Source organism: Trifolium pratense, linkage group LG6 (genome assembly GCF_020283565.1).
Source record: "Trifolium pratense cultivar HEN17-A07 linkage group LG6, ARS_RC_1.1, whole genome shotgun sequence".
Classification (NCBI taxonomy): Eukaryota; Viridiplantae; Streptophyta; class Magnoliopsida; order Fabales; family Fabaceae; genus Trifolium; species Trifolium pratense.
The window spans coordinates 39,985,584-40,003,334 of record NC_060064.1 but is presented as its reverse complement, the minus strand read 5'-3'; the positions used below and the strand labels follow the sequence as shown (position 1 = coordinate 40,003,334).

General features: G+C 31.8%; 2 protein-coding genes across 2 annotated transcripts; both read left to right on the top strand.

Moving 5' to 3' along the window:
• Positions 1 to 1,896: 1,896 nt before the first annotated feature.
• Positions 1,897 to 3,977, top strand: LOC123893055. The gene is made up of 3 exons (XM_045942975.1): positions 1,897 to 2,083; positions 2,504 to 2,638; positions 3,485 to 3,977. The coding sequence occupies exons 1-3, from the start codon at positions 1,961 to 1,963 to the stop codon at positions 3,776 to 3,778; spliced, it is 552 nt and encodes a 183-aa protein (XP_045798931.1). The 5' UTR covers positions 1,897 to 1,960; the 3' UTR covers positions 3,779 to 3,977.
• A 1,381-nt stretch (positions 3,978 to 5,358) lies between these two features.
• On the top strand, positions 5,359 to 12,846 carry LOC123888748 (protein LUTEIN DEFICIENT 5, chloroplastic). Its single transcript, XM_045937904.1, has 15 exons — positions 5,359 to 5,899; positions 6,059 to 6,257; positions 6,504 to 6,575; positions 6,662 to 6,772; positions 7,171 to 7,362; positions 8,924 to 9,085; positions 9,469 to 9,564; positions 9,649 to 9,750; positions 9,865 to 9,897; positions 9,993 to 10,073; positions 10,181 to 10,263; positions 10,947 to 11,078; positions 11,168 to 11,228; positions 11,383 to 11,448; positions 12,354 to 12,846. Exons 1-15 carry the CDS (start codon positions 5,385 to 5,387, stop codon positions 12,540 to 12,542), a joined length of 2,094 nt encoding a protein of 697 aa, XP_045793860.1. The 5' UTR covers positions 5,359 to 5,384; the 3' UTR covers positions 12,543 to 12,846.
• The last annotated feature ends 4,905 nt before the right edge of the window (positions 12,847 to 17,751 follow it).

Sequence of the window (17,751 nt, the reverse complement as noted above, 5' to 3'; positions counted from 1 at the left end):
CTTCACGGCATGGTGGAACTCCCCAATTCACCAGCATCGGCAACGGCGATACGGTGCATTTCCTCCAATGCCCGTTTCACCCTCTTCGCCTTCACCATATTCTCGTCAATGGGCTTCAGATCCTCTCTCAGCTCGTTCTGCTTGTCTAAAAGGTCCATCAAAGAATGGCGCCTTGAAATCAGCTTAGCAACATCGTCCCTAATCTCGCCTTGGAGAGCCCTCTTCCTCTTCACAAGCGGCTTCATCTCCTTGTTCAGCAGCACCAAACGATCGTCCACTCTCCGCTCCTCGTTGAAGCATATCCCTAAGATTTCCTCCTGCACACCCATGGTCTCTTTCGTGATCTCTATCTGGCTGTCGACAGCTTCGGTAACTTCGGCATGGCATTCTTTGACATTCTCCACAGCAATCACAAAGGATGCACTATCCTTCAACTCTTTCTCTAGACGCAGCACACTGTCAAGAAAATGCTTCTCTTCCTTGGTCAGCCTCCAGCAATAATCGTTCAGCTCTTTGACGAACTCTGAGAATTCGCCAAAATCATCCATCAAGTCCTCCGTGCTTAAGGCCAACATACGCCGGAGCCGCTTAATGACAGGGGAAGCCGGGGATTGACCACATTCGAAAGAAGGATTTTTGGGAGACATAACTCTGAAAGGAAGGCTTAGAGTTCTGCAGGTAAGAAGGGATGAACTGATTATTTCATCAAAGTACCACTTTTATAGACGGAGAGTCTCATCGTGGCAGCAGCAAGAGGGGAAACGGTTAATGAGAGTTGCTCATGAATGTAAGAACGTGCACCAAAGAGTGGGAGAGAAACGCGGTAGATCGCGCGCCAAGAATTTTGGAGGGAAATTCGAATTGTACTTAAGCATTTCATTCCTACGGATTTCATGCTTGGGGGGCTGTGGACTGGGCAATGGGCCTAAAGGCAAAATCAAATTAGCCCAATTAATATAAGAAAGGAAACAGGCCCAAAACAATTAAATTCCAAACGCCCATTTGGCGATACAAGGCCTTGGCGAGGTGGGTAATGACGGATAACGCCCATAAGACGGATTTGCATATGACAATAAAATATCTTCATCCTTCCCTGTCTTAGCGATTAACTTGGGAACGAAGAAACCAACTCCTTGAAACCGCCATGGCTTGGAGATCAAGGTTTTATTCCTACTTTCACGCTGCATCACCGGAAAAGACGCTGAAGACCGGATTTGTAGGAACCCTAGCTTGGAGAAGAAGGCTTTAATGGTCTATAAATAGTTTGATATTTTCATCTGTAAAGGAGATCGAATTCTGACTTATTAAACTCCCAGGGTTGTTGGGATTGAACTGAGTGTAACCACACCATTTGATCAATAATACAAACCCCCTCGTTTTTTACCAGAACAATACACAATTATTTATTAGTGACTAATCTTTTTTTTGAAAAGCATTAGTGACTAATCTCAATTTATAAACTTGTTGATCGTACAAGATGATTTTTTTTTTTTCCTTCTCTCATCAACTAAAATGTTCTCTATCATTTGAAGAAACAAACATATTGGTAATTCCCGTTAAAAAGAAAAGAAAAAACATATTGCTAATTCACTCCTCCTTTAAAATTTAAATCTATATTTGTGCATAGACACACGCCATCAAGAAAAAGATAATGACCGTTTATCATCATTTTTCCAAAAAAGAAAAAGCCGTGAAATTTTAGAGTTTACTTGTGGCATTACCTTAACAAACAACTTACAACTAACTTGTCCTATGATAATGGGTCATAATCACCATTGAGTACGTTGACACTATTATATCTCTTCTTTTCTACCACTTGTGAGCGTGAATTACTCTTTGCACCCGAACAAATCGTGAAGGAGCTCCATATATAAACACACAAAGTGATGAACAATTAATGCAAGAAAAATCATATACAATTTCCCAACAGAGAATTAAAGAAAACTAAATATAAAGCACAATGGCATCATTTATCTCCCTTGTTACCTCCCTCCCAAAATTTGGCCCTGCTGGTGCATCTATTGCAAGGGCTCGTCCTTGGAATTCTAGGGTCTTTGCAGCAGCTACCCCAAGACCCATTCAAGTAAATTATTATTCAAATTTGGGTTTGTGTGTGTGATTATAATTTGAGAAAATTGGAAGAAAAATATTGAATAAAATGCATAAATGTATAAATGTTTGGAATTCAAATTTCCGCATTCAGTAGTTAACACATCTATAACGCACCTTTGTTAGTATATTGAAAAATTATACCCCTATGGTCATTTTTATAAGAAATCGTTAACTTTTTAACTTCATTGGATAATTAATGTATTTGATAGATCGGATACATAGTTATTCAATAAATTTAAAAAATAAATTGTTTCTTATATAAAAAAAATAGGAGAAAATATCTATCAGTAAAATCCATATTATTATGTGCATATATAATTTATATATATATTTTTTTTGATAATTATATAATTTATATTTTCATATAATGTAGTGTGATGAATATATGTAGGTTCCAAAGTCGCATAATGAAGAAGGTTCAATAACTACAGATGGAATCAAACAAGGAGGAGGAGCCACTGACACAGTGAACAACAATTTGAACGAATCAACACATGATAAGGCTTATTCTTCCACTACAGAACATGTAATATAACTTGTGTCAGTATTAATATTACTATATCATCACACACCTGGGTAACAAATACTCTATTCGATATTTCTTATAATAGATACTTCACTTTTTAAATTTATTGAATAATTAATTTATTTAATCTATATTATAGCCAAATACATTAATTATTAAATAAATATTAAGTTCAACTGTATTTTATAAAACATACCAAAGAGAATAAAAAAATTAATATAATTGCCACTTGCTGCCTAATCAGGGGCAGACCCACACACAAGTGAGGGTATGCGGTTGCACCTCCTGAAATTTAAATATTTGCACTAAATATCCTATTTTTTAATATTGTTTTTTTGACTTAATTTCATTCTTTTATTATTATTAATTGAACATAGATCTAAAAATGGAGATTAGAGAGCTCGAACCCATGAGTTTTACCTGCAGGTCCGTGGACTAAAACATAAAACCACCAGGCAAATGTTGTATATATTCTGTTATAAAAATTATACTCCCTTTAATCTTAATTTTAATATAAGAGAAAACTTATTTTTTAATACATTATTAGATTTTACATTAGTTATTCAGTATTGGATTTTATTATTTGTCTCAAAATTTGTGAAAGTTTTACAAATTTTAGTTCTTTTATTGGTAAAAAATAAAAAAAATTATAAACTTAGTGGTTTAAATAAACTAAAAAGTTATTTCACAAAAATATTATATTTATATATTATTATTAATAAAATTAAAAAATTTGCACCCGTGAGCTAGGGTCCCGGATCCGCCACTGCACCTACTTTTACGTAATTGGTATTCTGTCTTTAATTATAAGCAAGAAAAGGTTAAAAAAAGTTGATATTTTTATAGGTGGCGAACAAAACCAAAGAAGCTGCTAATAAGGCATCATCAAAAACACAAAACATAGCAGAGAAAGCAAAACAGACAATGCAAGAGGCATGGGATTCAACTAAGAACAAAGCTAATAGGGCTGCAGACACTGTGCAACAAACTTGGTCAGAGGCAAAATCAGAGGCTGATAATCAATTGTCTGGCCATGGTAGTAAGACTGCTGACACTGTGGTGGAAAAAACTAAAGAATCCGCTGAATATGTCAAAGATAATGCAGAGGCAGTGAAGAAGAACATGAACAAAAAGAACTGATTTATACTATATATATGATAATTTCATATTTACCATTTTAATTAGCCACCCTCCTGTTTTTGTATTTCATTTTGTGATTAATACGGCACCAATTGTATATGGAGAAGATGGATGTTTCTTCCCAGTGCCATAGATGTGAAACAATGTCATTTTGTTTCATTTGTCAATAAACATATGAGTATTTATTTTCTTTTTGCAATGTTTAGTTTTAATACAGGGCAATGCAAATATGCTCAGAGAGAATGTAGAAAGATATTATGGTAGGTGGTAATGACAAATTTGGCCTAAAAAATAAACTAAACATAGGTGACATGACAGTAGGATTTTTGAACCTACAGAAGAATCTAAATTCTTCTTAGGTGGAGGTTATATTTTTGGCTGCACCACTATCAATCAATAGGGGGGCGCCGTGTGGCATTTTTGTCTTTTATTGGGAGGAAACTTTTTAAAACCTACGTGTGGACTCTACCATATGTCTTTTTACAAAAACACTACTGTATTAATATTTAAATTTTAAAACTTCGAATAGTATAAAAATTAACCCAAATCAAAACGACCCTGATTAACCACCATCCTTAGTACTCCCTTCCCTTCGATTCTATATATAAGAAAAAAATTTAATTTCTAGATTCATTATAAAGTTGTTGATGTATCTAGACTATATATAATGTTGTTTAGATATATCAACTTTACAATGAATCTAAAAATTAAATTTTTACTTATATATAGGACCGGAGAGAATAATTACTAATTAATCATCATCTAACTAACCCCACAATAAATTTCTTTATACAATTTTCTATCACTCAACAGATCTTTTCACCATCTTCAACATTGTGTCAAACTCTAAACCCGATAAGTATCTTCTATAAATGACTATGTACTATTCATTACCATTTCTCCACATCTTTCACTTATCGTACATCTTCACACGTGTTTCATTCTTCTTCCAACATGTTTCAATATTCTTTCAGACAAATAGATCTGTTGTTAGGTTATTCCGTCCAATTTTAGATTTTTCGAGTTCCATTTACTTTTCTTGAGGTATTTTATTACAAGTTTATGTTTTATTCAATCGCGTGCGTTATGTCATGTTTCCTTATGTTTTGCAAATCTATTCTTTTTAAACGAGTTGTGGCACAATGTAGATTATGAGAATATTTGTTGGAGTCTGCTGCAAATGGCTTGAACAAGAATAAGATGATGCTAGCACGAGGCTTCTCTTCCATTACCAACAAAATCAATACCATTTGCATGTATAAATGATAACATGTCATGCTAAACTTAAAATTCTTCATTTAATATATTTTGCTTAAAATTCTTTATAAATGATAACATGTCATGCTTAATAAAAGAATAAACCAAAATTTGCTAACATTGTCATAAAAGTACAAGAAAAATATTACAAATAAACTAAAATTTAAAAAAAAAAAAAACTTACCAAACCACACTCTTTCAAATCCCATTTAATCCTTAAAAAAATGTTATTACACCCAAAATAATAAAAAAAAAAAACTTACCAAACCACACTCTTCCAAATCCCATTTAATTATCCTTAAAAAATGTTTTCACAATGCTTGAATGTCCTACTTGCTGGCTTGATTCAATGAACGTGGCTGATTCTCATATGACCAAAACTTTGAAAATGGTATCTATCCAAAAGATTCCAACTCAGAAGCTGACACAAACTCACTTCTATTTATCTCTTTCTCTCTCTCAATTGGATGTTACTTTTGTAATACCAATTTTTGTGCGTTATCTAATAATTTCAATGGCTTCTCATCTTACTCTTCTTCTTCTTCTTCATGCTCCTCCTCCTCCTCCTCCTCTTTCAATTCCCACAAAAACCTTTCATTCCAAATATATTACCATAAAACCACTCAAACCCACTTCAACTTTTCCTTCATCTTCTCCTTTCTTTCAATGTTCCTCAAAAACAACACATAGAGGATCTTGTTCATCATTCATTGCTTATTCATCATCAAATGGTAGAAGCTCTAATGATTCAGTGGATGATGATGCTGGTGCTAAGAGCGTGGAGCAACTTGTTGAACAGAAAAGACGAGCTGAATTGTCTGCTAGAATTGCCTCAGGTGAATTCACTGTCAAACAGGAATCTGGGTATGTATCAATAACATTAAAGTTTGCAAATTTTCATTCTTTCATGGATTTCTTTTCTCTTAATCCAATATTGGTTTAGTATTAGTAATTATTAATTAACATTCCCATTAAAGAAGAGTGATTTTGATTTATTTATATTTGTTTGTGGGTTTGATATAGTTTACCTTCAATATTAAAGAAGAGCTTGTCAAATTTGGGAGTGCCCAATGAGATTCTGGAATTTTTATTTGGCTTGTATCCCAAAATTCCTGAGGCAAAAGGGTCAATTAGTGCCATTCGAAGTGAGGCCTTTTTTATTCCATTGTATGAACTTTACATCACATATGGTGGCATTTTCAGATTGAATTTTGGACCAAAGGTTAGTTAAGTCTTCTTTCTAGGTGAATTTTAGTTAATTTCTCTATGAAAACAAAGACACTCTGCATAAGGTAACTTAAGGGCCCGTTTGGATTGACTTATTTTTGAGCTTATGCAAATAAATAAGTTTTTATGTATTATTCATATGCTATAAAGTATACTTCCCCTGAACTTGAACTTTACTCTGTCAATAATAAAAGGCGCCTTATATGGGATAACTGAGTTTCTTTATTGGTTATATTTGCAGTCGTTTTTGATAGTATCGGATCCGGCTATTGCAAAACACATATTGAAAGACAATGCAAAGGGTTATTCTAAGGTACACAAATCAACAGTCATTGGCACTGTAAATGGTTTTTCTGCTCTGGCACTTATTTCTTATTTTTGTTACTTCTCAATGCGCAGGGCATCTTGGCTGAGATCCTTGATTTTGTAATGGGGAAAGGACTTATCCCAGCTGATGGGGAAATATGGAAAGTTAGACGGCGTACTATAGTCCCAGCATTGCATCTGAAGGTTTCCTACTGTTCTTGGACTGATTTATTTAATGTCACTGTTGAATTGTATCCTAGACAGATTTTTGAGCTGCTAATGTTATGAATTAAAGGGTACCTTTCTAAGGTTAGAAGAATTGTTGCTAATTTATGTAGGTGAGAATGGCTATCCTTACACAAGGAAGAACATACTGAACTGGATTTAATCGAGTTATTTGAGAAATACTTGAAACTTTTAAAAGCTAGGTAGCATTGTTACCTAATGAAGGAACATAGATTCACCAATCAATATTGTTACAATATTTGGATTTATTCATTTTATGGTGTTGAGAGATGCTTGCAACTACTTCACTTATTTTATTAAATCACTCCTGCATCTTTTCTATTGTACTCTTGATTTTTTCTTGATTGTGTTTATAGTTTGTAGCAGCTATGATTGGCCTTTTTGGACAAGCTACAGATAAGCTCTGCAAGAAGCTAGACGCAGCTGCATCTGACGGAGAAGATGTTGAGATGGAGTCACTTTTCTCTCGATTGACGTTGGATATCATTGGCAAAGCAGTGTTCAATTATGATTTTGATAGTTTATCAAATGACACTGGTATAATTGAGGTAAATTTTTTGGAATATTCCTTTACCTAGGCGTATGTAGGTATATAGATATGGAGGCAATCATCAGAAGAACTTTGTTTATTTAAAAATACTTAATACATTTTTTGTCCTTATAGCGAAATAGATGTTGTCCCCATGCACAGCCAATTTCCCGTGGTTCCACTTTCAGTTTTCAAAATATTAAAATATATGAGACCGATTATAATTTGTAGAAGCTTAGGCCCATTTACTTTGTGAAAACATTTTCTAATTTTAACTTGCGATGGCATTTTCATTGTTTCCAAAAAAAGCACACAATCGTTCACTTCAAGAGTTTTTCCACTCCTTGTTAGCAAGTAAAATTAACATAAATTTCAAACAGTGAAAATAGAAAATGCTTTCCCAAAGTAAATAGAACCTTAGGTATTTTGAGTTTCTTTTTGTCATATAAAAAGTCGTTTTTTGTCATGAAATTAAGTATTTTGTGTCTTCCGTGTTGTTGAGATCTATCAAGTGTGAGTAAAAAGTCTCACATTGGTTGGAAGATTTGAGGTTGAACACTTAATAAGTGAGAGGATCCATAAACCTATTGCCTCAAGGTTTTGGGTGAAAGCAGGCCCGGCCATGTGCAGGTGCAAAGTGTGCTGCATCACAGGGCCTCAGGATTGTAGGGGCCTCATATAAATAATAATATATGAGATGAGATACTATAAATGCATGCACAAACCACTTTATTTACGCCTATCATCCACTTCTTGTTAAACAATAAACAACTACATTTGTTTTTATATAGGCTTTAGCATCATCTGATTTCTCATACAGGCGATGTGGGAATAATTAGTATACATGATTTGGAAACTTTAGTCACCACTTGCTCACTGTTTTGCCTTCAACAAATTTCCATTATTCCTCGGTCAACAATCAACTTATTCATAAATTTAAACATAAATTTGTACATTACATATGTCTTAGTTCAGCTAGCTATTTGCATTCCATATGAATAGCAACAACAACATGTAAGTTCCAGCTGGAGTCATACACTTCCCTTTCCTAAGATTATGATATGCTTCATACTATAACACTTCCTTAGAATTTTGATCTGCAACAAGTAACTATAAATACTCTTTTATTTCTAAGTTATTAATAAGATTTGAAACTTTTACAGATTTTTTATGTTATTTACAATTGAATTAAAGAAGGACTTTTTCAAGTTATTGATTAGAATATGGACTTTTTTTTAAAAAAAAATCGTGTCTTTTTTAGTCGGGGTCCATTTTTAATATTAGAGCAGGGTCTCCGATTTGATTGGACCGGCCCTGGGTGAAAGTGTGGTGTCAAAGTCACTTGTACGGTTGCTCAATGCCCAATGTGTTGATCCAACCCAGTGAGATTCCCCCCTCATGACCCAACACGTGTTAATATTATAGACTATTTTCTTGATAAGTTAATGAAAAATTCTGGATTTGCCAGTTAATGACCCAACACACTTTATCGTTGTTCTGGTTTACAATTTATTTTGCTTATTCCAAGTGAAGTTACTATGTACAAGTTTCAAACTGTTGCACTTTATCTAATTAGTCAGGCTGTTTATACCGTACTGAGAGAAGCAGAAGATCGAAGTGTTTCTCCAATTCCAGTCTGGGATCTCCCAATATGGAAAGACATATCCCCGCGTCAAAGGAAGGTTACTGCAGCTCTGAAACTTGTCAACGATACACTTAACAATCTCATAGCAATATGCAAGGTAATTTGCCATTACGGTGACACGAGACTAGCTTATGTTTTTAAAATAGGTTCAAGTAAGATATCTGATACCAGTGCAGCAAGGAACTTCTAAATATCGATATGGTGCTTACATATTTTAACCTGCTACGATTATAAGTTTATATTCGTCATCATGAACTTACAATTTTTGTGCTTTCTCTGACGTCGTCTTCTAAACTTTAATACAGACTCTGATATAAATACTGATTCTACTGATAAATTTAATGCTGTCATTAGCCATCTCTTCATTAAAACACACTTCAGGGATTCATCTTATAACTATTGTGGACCTTCAATACTGCAGTTCTATAAACTTTAAATTGTTAATTCATGTATTTTTTTTTTTCCAATTATCATTTACAGAGAATGGTGGATGAAGAAGAGTTACAGTTTCATGAGGAGTACATGAATGAACAAGATCCAAGTATTCTGCACTTCTTGTTGGCGTCAGGAGATGATGTATGTTAGCTATTTCTCAAATTATTTTAGTTAATATAGAAACTTTTTATAAGTGGAAACTATGAAAGTAATGACTCCTTGTAGGTTACAAGTAAACAACTTCGTGATGACTTAATGACAATGCTAATTGCTGGACATGAAACATCAGCCGCTGTTTTAACTTGGACCTTTTTTCTTCTTTCAAAGGTAATGTGTGGCTAATGTTAAATGTAAATGGGATTAGTGAAAAATTAATTTATATTTTATAATGCAGTTGTGGCGAATTTAATAATATTTTTTTCTTCTTTATATTGGCTGCAGGAGCCAAGTGTCATGTCCAAGCTCCAAGAAGAGGTTTCATGAGATCCTTAGCTTTCCACATTAGTATCAGAGTACCATATTGAATTTTCAGATCACGATAATAGATAATAATATATACATTTTCACAGGTTGACTCTGTACTTGGTGATCGGTTTCCAACTATTGATGACATGAAAAAACTCAAATATACAACTCGAGTGATCAACGAGGTATATAAATTATAAAGAAAAGATGACATACCTCCCTCCCATCATGTTTAAATTGATTATTTTATAGCTGCTCGTGATGGACTTTGCTAAATATATTAATTTTTCAGTCATTGAGGCTTTACCCTCAACCACCTGTGTTAATCCGTCGCTCTCTTGACAATGATGTTCTTGGAGAGTATCCTATAAAAAGGTAATTTCAAAAAATGTTATCTTGGTTAGTTAGTTCAGAACAGTTTGACCGATGTTTCTTGTCTTATTCTATACTCACTGTTTCAAAACGAGTACTATCATTTAAGGTTTTTGCACACGGATTAAGTAATGCAATGATGTTGTCAAAAGATATGACACTTTTACAGTTTACTAAACTAAACTTATTAACTATTGGTCAAAGTGGAATATAATGATTTGGAAGCAGTGTACACAATCTCTAGAGGGCAAAATTGGAAGAAAAAAATTAACCTACATTGAAAAGTGTAAATGACATTCTTTTTGAAACAAAAGATTTTTTCTAAAGCCACACTCATTTTTGAAATGGAGGTAGTAGTTTTTTTATTTATGTTTTGTCTTCAACTTTCTGTTTGATTTGACCAAAAGTGTGAATTTAAAGCTCATGGTTATAGAGTATATTACACTAACCTACCTAAGGTTTGATAAAATTACCTCAAATAAAACATTATTCTGTCAATTTTCAATTTTTATACAAAAAATAGACCCTGTTAAATTTTATCTGCGCACAATACGTGATATAATATCAATTTTTTATAGGTGATATTCTGAGAGTCTTTCTTTCTGATATATGGTGACTTTATTTCATTAATACTGAGAGTCTTTCTTTCTGATATATGGTGACTTTATCTCATTAATTATTTGCAGAGGAGAAGATATCTTCATATCTGTCTGGAACCTGCATCGCAGTCCAACACTGTGGGATGGTGCTGATAAGTTTGATCCTGAAAGATGGCCGTTAGATGGACCTAACCCTAATGAGACGAATCAAAACTTCAAGTATATTACCTCTATTTAGTATTTAGTCAATTTGCATGGTTTATACTTTATAATATGCCTGCAAGTAATTCTGATATTATTTCATTTAGGTATCTTCCATTTGGTGGAGGACCGCGAAAATGTATAGGGGATATGTTTGCTTCATATGAGGTATGTCCATTTAACTGTCGGGCGGTTAAATCTTTTGGTTATTTGCTAATCCGACGAGCTAGTTGGAGAACCATATAACTATATGAGTGGCAAATGCTGTGCACATACTAATTATACTTTTTATTTGTATGCTTTTATGATGCTTATTGTAAAGACTATAGTAGCCCTTGCAATGCTTGTTAGACGGTTCAACTTTCAAATGGCAATTGGAGCTCCACCAGTAAGTTTGTTTGTTACTTTGTTGTGATATTTTCAAAGTTTTTGAAGTCTTTGGATATTATTGTAGAAATTGTTTTTTTGTATAATTATGTTTTTAGTCCCCACAACTTTTGCCAATATTCAGTTTTGGTCCCCAATGTTCTGAAATGTGCTACAAATTGCAACTGGTCGTCGTCATTTTGTTTTAGTCCGTGTAATATAATTTGTTTCTCATTTTAGTCCTTGTCATATATTTATTCTTCGTTTTGTTTTACTCCCTATTCATACAGCAACTAATTAAATATAAATCAAATATTATGTGGATTAAAAAGAAAATTATATTGACTAAAATAAACCAACACAAACCAATTATAGCATATTTTAAGATATTAAGGACAAAAAATATTACTTTGTTTTCTTTAGAGACTAAGACCATACATTAACCGTCCATGAGTCCTAGCTCAACTGACAATGCCGATATTGATATTGCTAGGTTGGACGCCTTCACTCGGGTTTGAACCCGGGACCTCGCAGTGTGTGTGAGTTTCAGTGGTATTTTTGTAACTTCGTCTACAGACCCAAAAAAAACAAACCATACATTAACCTAAACTGGAGGAGACTAAAAACATAATAATTAAATCTTTTTGCAAAGGACAGTGAATGTCTTAAAGTTGGTTGCTTGAACTCCTCTTAATTGCAGTTTAAGGTTAACCGTGTTGAAACAAAAAACTATTTAGTTAAAGAATAACTGTGATTGTGGTGTGGCATTGAACAACAGAAGCACGTTGTTGCAACGCCACCGCAAACACACTTTAATACTACAATGTGCTAATCAGCTGACATTGGTTGGCAAGTGCTGCCAACTTGTTAGTCGTCAAGATTTGGCTAAAGTCCAACTGACCTACCTAACTCGTCTTATATTTACAGGTTGTGATGACTACTGGAGCCACAATTCATACAACACAAGGTTTGAACATGACCGTAACACGCAGAACAAAACCTCCTATTGTGCCCTCGTTACAGATGTCAACATTGGAAGTGGATCCATCCATAAGCATTTCTGATAAAGAGGAAATTGGTCAGAAAGACCAAGTTTATCAGGCTCAAAACTCCTGATTTCTGATAAAGAGGGTAAAACAAAAAAATAGATGTATGTAGAGTTATTTTCTATCTTCCAAGTGAATTCATTATTTAGTAAGGTGAGGGAGCTTTATGTACCCATTCTTTTCTCAAGAGGAAGAGAGTAAAATTTCAAATCCTTCACATCTTCACAATTCTTAGTAAATAGAGTACAATTCACAATTATATATATAAGTTCATGATTAGTAAATCAAGCATATAGAAAAGGCTACACAAAAAATGTAATGCTCTGTCTGCAAATAATTTCTTATTGAAAATAATATATAGTCTTTGTGTTGAAGTTCATAATTTATAATAGAATTGAAACACATAGTCATCGATTACACGCATGATGAGAAATAAAAGTTTCACAACATTATTTATAGTGTGTTTGCTACCACCATGACACATTGAGTTCAATGTGATTCCAGCACCCGTTATTAATCATAACATAGAAACATACTATGCCCGTTCTAAAAATATAAGATCCTTTTGACAAAAGCACAAGAATTAAGAAAAAAAATTAATTTTGCATTAGATTTGTCAATAGTGTAATTATATTTTAAAATTATCTTTGAATTATTAAGTTAGAGAAATGATTGACTTCTATTTCTTTTCATTTAATTAGAGATATTTTTGTGAAAATTTAATTAGTGCACCTTAAATTTTGACAAGGGTCTTGTAAAATGGGACAACAAAATTTTGAAAAAATATCACTAATAGATCATAGATTAATGAGTGTTTTTGAGAAGCAATGCTTCATTGTGTGTGCGCGCACGGGACGGGAGTGCATGTTGTTTTGTACTTTGTGTTGTTTTTTCAGTGTTTGATGTGGAAGTGGAAGTGGAAGTTAAAATATTACTTTAACAGGATGTTGCTCAAGTTGGTTTGTTTGTTGAGAAAGAAATAATACACTTTTTTTTTTTATAAGAACAATAAAACACATTCTTTTTTTTATTAAAAACTATCGTTAATGTATACTATATAGTTTGTGAAACTATTTTGTTTAACTAAAAACTACCTTATCTATCAATTTCTAATAATATATTAAAAACTTAAGTCAGGATCCGTTGACACCAGGTGTCAAAGTAAATTGAAGTTACACATTATAGTGTCTTGAATTGATTTAAAAGTTATTGTGTGCATATATATAGTTACATCATAAGTATATTGGTTTTTGTCCTTGGTAGGTGATGATGTCTAACCTCTTAGAATATCAGGTATATCTACATGTGATTGATTACGAAATTGATATACATATATGTGATAGTTGCCTATTAATATGTTTGTAAATTAGAATTTTTCTATTACTCTGAGTTTTAAAACATCTCTAATCATTTTTTATATTTCTTTTTTAGGTTGGATATTTTTTTAAATATCAACCGGTGTTTTGTTCGATGATTAATTAAACTTTGAGTTGAATCGATAAATATGATTATGACTATTTTTTCATGTGAAGGAGGAGAACTGGATAAAACATACTTTTATTTTTGCTTACGTTGCATCCTTGCTCCTTATAAAGCCTATGAAATGACACATCATGTAAGGATGTGTATTTAACCATAATGACAGTTTGTAAACCATCATTTTTTTTAATTGATATAATGTTTGTAATTAGACAACTTTTCTTTTTCATTTATTATTTTATTAGTCTAATGTTTTAGCTTATTTGTTTCTTATTTTCTTTTTCATTTATTATTTTATATAAGGTAAAAGATTTGTATAAAAAATTGTTGATTAATGGGAATATAATTAATTTTTTTCATGTGAATAAGTTAAAGAGGATAAAAGAGATTTCTATTTATTGATTTTGAAGTGCCTTAAAATTTATATAGATCGAGGGTATATTGATGTTGGAGGCATTCAATTAAAAGAGGACAATCCAAATAATTTAGAAATATAAATATGTGTCTCATTTTTAAATATTATATTGTCTACAATGTGTAGGTGATCTACTTGATCTCGATCAAGAGAAATATAGAAACAAAAACAAAGTAGAAATTAAAATAAGTTTTTTTTTTTGGTAGTTGACACTCAAGTCATGCGGTTCTTATAATTTAATACATGCAAGAAGTATATTGATTCAAGTTGACTTAGAGGTTGTCCAAATATATAATCTTCATGCATTATCGTATAACACTTGCCTAAATCTGGATGGTTCAATATGAATATATATGAATTTTAATAGACGGTCCTATTTTAATCTACGCATGTCATCTTATTCTTACAACCATAAAATGAATCGATGAAAAGAATTGTGCTAAAAACATGTTAGTTTAGAAATTGTGCTAAATACTTTTTCCTCCTACTTAGAATTGTACTAAAAACTTTCTAAATTAAATTAAAAAAAGACAAAAATTATTAAATAAAAATTGTTGATGCTCATTTGTCAAAATAAATTTTAGAAATTATTAAAACCGTAGATGTTAAAATATATTTACATATATTTAGAAAATATAATCACACATATATTTAAACATATTTACACACAACTAAAATTCACCAATAATTCAAAAATTATTAATTTAATTTACATAATAATATAACTTTTTGGATAAATTAAGTACATATTCTAAAAGAATGTTTACGTAACGGTTAAAAATAAAATAGTGGAATATTTATAAGAATAAGATGACATTTTTTTAAGCAAATAAGAAGATGACACATGTTAAATCTTAAATTCATCTATAAGACTTTCTTTACCTTAACCAAATAACTAAACCTAAATTCAAATATATAAAATCTTCGTTCAAACTTATATATTGACAACAACAAATATTCAAGTTTATATAATATAATAAGAAAAATAAAATAAATGTTCAAGAAAGTATTAAATAAGAGGGACAAAAACTAACAATAATTTTGAAGAGACACAAATCTCACCAAGAAAAAGAAAAACAAACCAAAAGCAAAAGGACCAAGCAAAAAAAAAATGTGAACCAAACAATAGACTAAAAAATTGGGACTAATAAAGTTGGAATAAAATTTCACCAAGTGAATAAGTGAGAATAAACTCCAAGAGAACGAGAGATGAGTAAGTAAATAAGCTATTTGGAACCTTAAATTGCATAGAACGTAGTAAGCAAATACGCTATTTGATACATAATTTTCAAAAAATGAGATCACGTGGAACAAATAGTCAAAGTCACCATATATGAATCATATTCTATAATCAAAACTTATTTTAACATGAGCAATATTGTCTACAAGTATAATTAGGTAGGCCTCAAACTCTTATTAAAAATAATAAAATAAGGGATACATCAAAAATAAAAAACAAAGTGACATTTGACTATAAAATTGCAATTCATATAAAGAAAACTAAAATCTTATATGATTACACTAATAAAATAAAAAATGATAAATCCTTTCAAACTTATGAAATATTATAAGAGATCTATTACATTAAAATATAAACAAACTACGATATAAATTAATAAAAAATCTAATATTTCTAAACAACTTTTTTTTTACTCATATACTAATATTAAATATAATCATATTTTAAAATAATATCTATTATTTAACTATATGTGATTATAGTTATCACAATTATTATTTTTTATTTATAAAAATATTTTAATTATATATTTTAATCAAACCCGTGCAACGCACGAGTTTGCTTTATGGAATAAATGTGGTCATTACAGTGTGATGATTGTGGAGCACGTCAATTTGATCGGAAGTTTTCATTCTATTTAAACCATGAATTTGGTATGTTTTGTAAAAAAAAAATGTAGTCTCAACTACATTAGAAATAATTTGAATGTATATGACCTATTCAAAAGTTTAGAAGTTAAAAGTTATAATTTATTTTACGACATCTCTATAAGCGAACTCTAAATTGCTCTTATGTCTCGATTTTGTTGATGTGCCGCCTCTAAAGAGGCTTCATACAATTATATGCAATAATAATGCATAAAATTTTAAATTAGAAAACTTCTCATATTTTCTTATTCTTTTTTGACCAATAATACATGAAGAGGAGTTAAATAAACTATTTTAATATCTATCATTTAACTCTATGATATTATTATATTTATAATAATTATTATTTTTTATTTATAAAAATATTTTAATTATATATTTAATCGAACCCGTGCAACACACGGGTTTACCCGTAGTTAGTATATAAACCAAAAAAATAATAATGCATGAGCACGGGTCTTACACTAGTTAAATACATTAACAACACAACCAAAGAACTAATGAGCACCATATTAACAAAAAGACAAGCATCCAAGAACTTATGACAGCAAAACTGTCGGAACATAAGCAATAGTTATAACTTTTAACTTACAACTCAAGCCAAAAACAAATATATATATTTGCAGTCCAAAATACAGAGAACTACTAAACCTCCTTCAAAGTTCAAATCACTATATCCCCAACACATAAGTCTAAAAGCACTATTGTTTCCACCATAGTTGCATCAGTTACTTAATATAATCCCTAATCCTATTGTATCTAAATTCCAAAGTCAGATTCGTGTTCAAACTAAACTTCTTACCGGCACTTTGGTTTTAGGATTTTAATTGTGTATTTTAGACTTACCATAACATGTAAATTCAAGGTATCATTAGGGATTATATACTGTTGTAAATAAATAGTAAATATTATATTATTAGGAGTAATCTTCTATTAGTAATTTGTATTCGGCTCATGAGCCCATTAGGTTAGAATAGCCTATAAACACATTAGTGATTGTAAATTATTCATAACTTATAATAATATTCAGTTTTCACATGGTATCAGAGCCTCTCCACGATCCGCTGGGCCACCTGTTGTCAGGTTTTCGCTATCGGGCCACCCGCCGTTTATATCCACGCACCAAGCCCAATAGTGTTGGGCGTGAGGGGGTGTGTTAAGAGTCCCACATCGGTTGCGAGATGACCTAAATGTGTGTTTATAAGCAAGATGCAATCCTCACCTTATAAGCCGGTTTTGTAGGGTTGAGTTATTAGGCCCAATACTCAATTCTAAGATATACCACTATATAGTGAGGTGAGGGAATTGTAGGATTATGGAATATTTTACTAGGAACCATTATGGTTAGGCAAAGAAAGTGTGTTCTCTTTCTTTAAGGAGCTTAGCTCTAGGGTAGATTGGAATCACTTCCTTCTACACATTTATCTTTTATTTTGCCATTGTAAGAGCTTTGCTCAATTTTCAATTGATAAACAAATAATTATTGCATTTCCGGGTT